This window comes from Helianthus annuus, chromosome 10, assembly GCF_002127325.2.
Source record: "Helianthus annuus cultivar XRQ/B chromosome 10, HanXRQr2.0-SUNRISE, whole genome shotgun sequence".
NCBI lineage: Eukaryota > Viridiplantae > Streptophyta > Magnoliopsida > Asterales > Asteraceae > Helianthus > Helianthus annuus.
This window is the reverse complement of record NC_035442.2, coordinates 158,158,257-158,162,457: the sequence shown is the minus strand read 5'-3', so window position 1 is coordinate 158,162,457 and position 4,201 is coordinate 158,158,257. Positions and strand designations below refer to the sequence as shown.

The 4,201-nt window shown below is 34.4% G+C and overlaps 1 protein-coding gene across 1 annotated transcript; it reads right to left on the bottom strand.

Annotated features, from left to right (window-relative positions):
* Positions 1–968: 968 nt before the first annotated feature.
* LOC110886173 (macrophage migration inhibitory factor homolog) lies at positions 969–2,258 on the bottom strand. Its single transcript, XM_022133936.2, has 3 exons — positions 2,035–2,258; positions 1,246–1,446; positions 969–1,171 (listed from the first exon to the last, which is right to left on the bottom strand). The coding sequence occupies exons 1-3, from the start codon at positions 2,143–2,145 to the stop codon at positions 1,136–1,138; spliced, it is 348 nt and encodes a 115-aa protein (XP_021989628.1). The 5' UTR covers positions 2,146–2,258; the 3' UTR covers positions 969–1,135.
* Positions 2,259–4,201: the final 1,943 nt, after the last annotated feature.

The window sequence follows — 4,201 nt, the reverse complement described above, 5'->3', positions numbered from 1 at the left end:
CTTCTTTCTATCTCTCTTCATATATGCATGGATACATATATATAGAGAGAGAGAGAGAAAATGGTGTAGGAATTAGATTTTAGGGGTGTGGTCGTGTCTGAATAGAATGACCTTTATTTTATAGGAGAAACAAATTTTAAAAGTTTTTTTAATCAAAACACGTGTAAGAAGGTAAATCGCATGTGTTAGACCACACGTTTTATCGATGAGAACTGAAGTTGCGTACTTCAAACCGATTTGTAGTTATAGACGAGACAAGATAGATAGGATGACTCTTTGGCGAATACATAAATTAATAAAAAAATCGATTAAATGAATTTAGTAGAACAGTTGAGCGTATATGTAACACGCCTTTAGCCGTTAGGTATGTTATACATCTTTAGCTACACACGATAGGTTTAAAATTGTGGTAGAGAAACGGATTGATTCAAAATCTTTATTTGTGTCTAGATTGCCCTCCTTCCTACATGGTGGAACTCATTTTTGAATGTTGCAAAGGATCAAACAAACAAACGTACCCAGTATGATCCCTTTGAGACCCCCGGCCCCCTTATTTCAAAAGTAGGCAATTAAACTAAATGGTTTAGGAGGTTTTATGCATTGGATATACGCTTTTGGAGCTTTCGACCCATTTCTTTTCAAGCCAAATGAGTATCTTTTTGACCCGCTAGGGATAAAACATAACCCGTTTTTGAAGCAAATGGGTCAAATTCAGATTATTATATTGTCATCACATTTATACTTAAACAAAAATATAAAAAGTGTAAATGAATCGACCCAGCCTGACCAGACCCATTCCGAACTGTACTAAAAGATGGCTCGTTTCAACGCAAAGTCGCAAACTTGTGAAATAATAATCACCTTGATCACCATGGTCTCCACCTCCACGGACCCAATCTCCTCCCACAAAAGTCATTCATGTTAAAACCGACCCGGGTGGGCCCATTATGAGCTTAAAACTTGCAAACGATCAAAAGTTCGAAAAGACATTGGATTTATTTGAGAATAACAATCGATGTTGTAAACATGATTTGCAAGAAGTATTTACCCGTAAAGATTACAACACCATAAGAATAATGATCAACTTAGGCCAAAGATTAGGACCATAATATGCTCCTTAAGTTGAGACTATCCCTCAGAATGTCGACCCGTTAAAACCAAAAAACGGGCGCTGAAAAAGAAAAGGATAAGATGTTAGAAATCCATAAAACATGGAAAAAAAGATGAATAAACTTATGAATGTACCTCAACGTCGTAAAACTTGATATAAAAACGAGAACTATCAACAGACAGTTTTGTTTGAAGAATATCTGCAATGGTTGAACTCAACTTTCCATTAACACTTGGATTAAGTCCACCAATTGAAATCAGTTCTCCATATGCAGCTGGCTCTTCTGTGCCGGCAAATGATATCGGCACGCCTCCATTCACCAAGATCATAACATACTGCCAATAGTAAAATCAAAGACAACAGCTACAGGGTTAAATTAAATATGATGACCTTTTTATGGTATTTTTATAAGAAAGATGATCTTTTTATAGGTGAAGTCAAACCACTTTCTTGTTAAAAATTTGACACATTATTAAATCAATAAACAACCCATAATATCCTAAGAGAGTTCAGCACAGCAAGTTCAAGTTATTCACAGAAACATTTCAACAAACAGTTGGTGTGCATTATACTGCCAATAACAAAATCAATGAAAACAGCTACAGAGTTAAACTAAAGTTTTTTATTCATTAAATGCCCACAAAATTGTCACCGTAATTTATACAAATTGTTAAGTTTTAATCACATTTTTATAAAAAAGATGACCTTTTTATTGGTGACAGCAACCAAGATTTAGAAAACAATAAAAGAAGTGAAATCAAACAACTTTCTTGTAAACAATTTGACCCATTATCAAACAACCCATAAAAACCTAAGCAAGTTCAACACAAAAAGCTAAAGTTATTGACAGAAACATTTCATCGAACAGTTGGTGTGCACTACACAAATAGCAATAAAAGTGCAGGGTTCGCAAGAAACTTAACGGACTCAGGCTTTCCGATGATCTTTGCAACAGCCTTTGAGGCATCTTTGAGAATGTCAGATGCAATCACTGGGTCTACTGGAACATTGGTGAAGAGATTCAATGTTGGCATTTTTCCCCTGTTTTTTTGTGACAAAATTCTGTAGAATATTTATGGGTATTCAAGAAGTAGAGAGGATGAGTGGACTCTAAATTCTTAGGTTAAAACATGAAGATAAACGAATATTCAAAGCCTTTTTAACGCACCAAATGGGCCATATAGCGAACGGGCTTTCTAATTTACTTTTACCATTTTTGATCTATAGCACTTTAACTTATGTATTTTATCACGTCACTCTCAGCTTTCAACTTATTTTTCTCTGTCACTTTCAAACTAACTGAATCTTAACCCAGTTAACTCACGTCATTAAACAAGTGTCACGTCATCAAAAAAGACACATTAGATGTCATGTCAGCAAAAAAGGCCACATCACTGAACAAGTGTCGCATCAATCACATTTTAATGGCGTTTCAAAAACAACGCTCTTGCCCCATTTTGAAGATGTTGTTGGCCCAATCACATTTAACCTTTTTCTTCTTTGGTCAATCAATTTTTTTTATGGTTTTTTTATTTATTTAATTCTTTACACCCCTTTTAACATAATGCTCACATTCCCAGTACACCCATTTTAGGAAAACGCCCTTTTGCTGACTAGGATGACACGTGGCGGACAACGCCCAAAGGTGGGGCATTATTCACCATAAACACTACGCATGGTCTAAATACTTTTAAATCGAGTTTTACGTGTTTATTTTTTGTACATGTGGGTATAAATTCAACTTGATTTACGTTTCAACCAACCATGTATGAACAATGATTTGAGGGGTTTTTTTGTCTTTTTGTTTTTCTTTTTTTGTCCTTTTCTATTTATATTTATATTTATATTTATATTTATATTTATATTTATATATATATTTATATATACTACAATTACCAACCATGTGTAAATAGTGATTTGAGTTTTTTTTTTTTTGTCTTTTTCTATTTCTTTTACTTTTTTATACATCAACTTTCAACGTTGACTTAACTTTCTAAAGACTTTTGAATCGAGTTTTACGTGTTTATTTTTTTACATGTAGGTATAAATTCAACTTGATTTACGTTTCAACCAACCATGTGTGAACAGTGAATTGAGAGGGGTTTTTTGTCTTTTTGTTTTTTTTTTTTGTCCTTTTCTATTTCTTTTACTTTTACACATCAACTTTCAGCATTGACATTTATAGCTTTTTAACTTTCTAAAGACTTTTAAATGGAGTTTTACGTGTTTATTTTTTGTACATGTGGGTATAAATTCAAATTGATTTACATTTCACCGTAAATTTTTCTCCGAAATTAGTCGGGTCAAATATGATATTTTATTGTGCTTTTTATTATGTATGTTTCGGTTGGCCTACGGTTTGACATAAAAAAAATTGAAAATGAGTCGAGTCAAGTATAATACGTTTTCATGCGTATTTTTATGTACGTTTTCAATGGTCTACGTTTGATGTAAAAAATTTCAGAACGCCCCGGAGCAATATACTAGTTAAAAAAATGGGTTATTGGATTTTAATAATCCAAAGTTTCATCAGTTGGCAGATAATAATCCCAACTTCAAAAATTCCCTATAACAATCCCAACTTATAAGATTTTGGCCCTCAATGATTCTTTGCTAACTGGATTAGTTTTTGATGACGTGGATGCTGACGTGGACGCTGATGTGTAAAAAAATAAGCTAGTTCATTATGTGGATGATGATATGGATATTGATATGAAAAAAATATATTTTTTTAATTATATATATACTTACACAGATACTCACCATCTTCACCACCACCACTCCACTACCTCACTACCACCACCACCACAACCACCCAACTCTCACCGCACAACCACCAACTTCAACCCCCTCCGACCACCCAGCTCCCACGTCACAACCACCATCTTCAATCCCCTCTGACCACCACCTACCATGCATTCCCACAATCCTTCAATCTCCAATGAAATCAGAAACTCTACAACAACAACAATGGAATTAACACTATTTCCGCTCCACCACATCGACATCCACTCCACCATATCGACCTCTGCTCCAACAACAAGGGAATTAACCCTATTCCCACGGTTCTGGATCCTTCATCGGTGATAG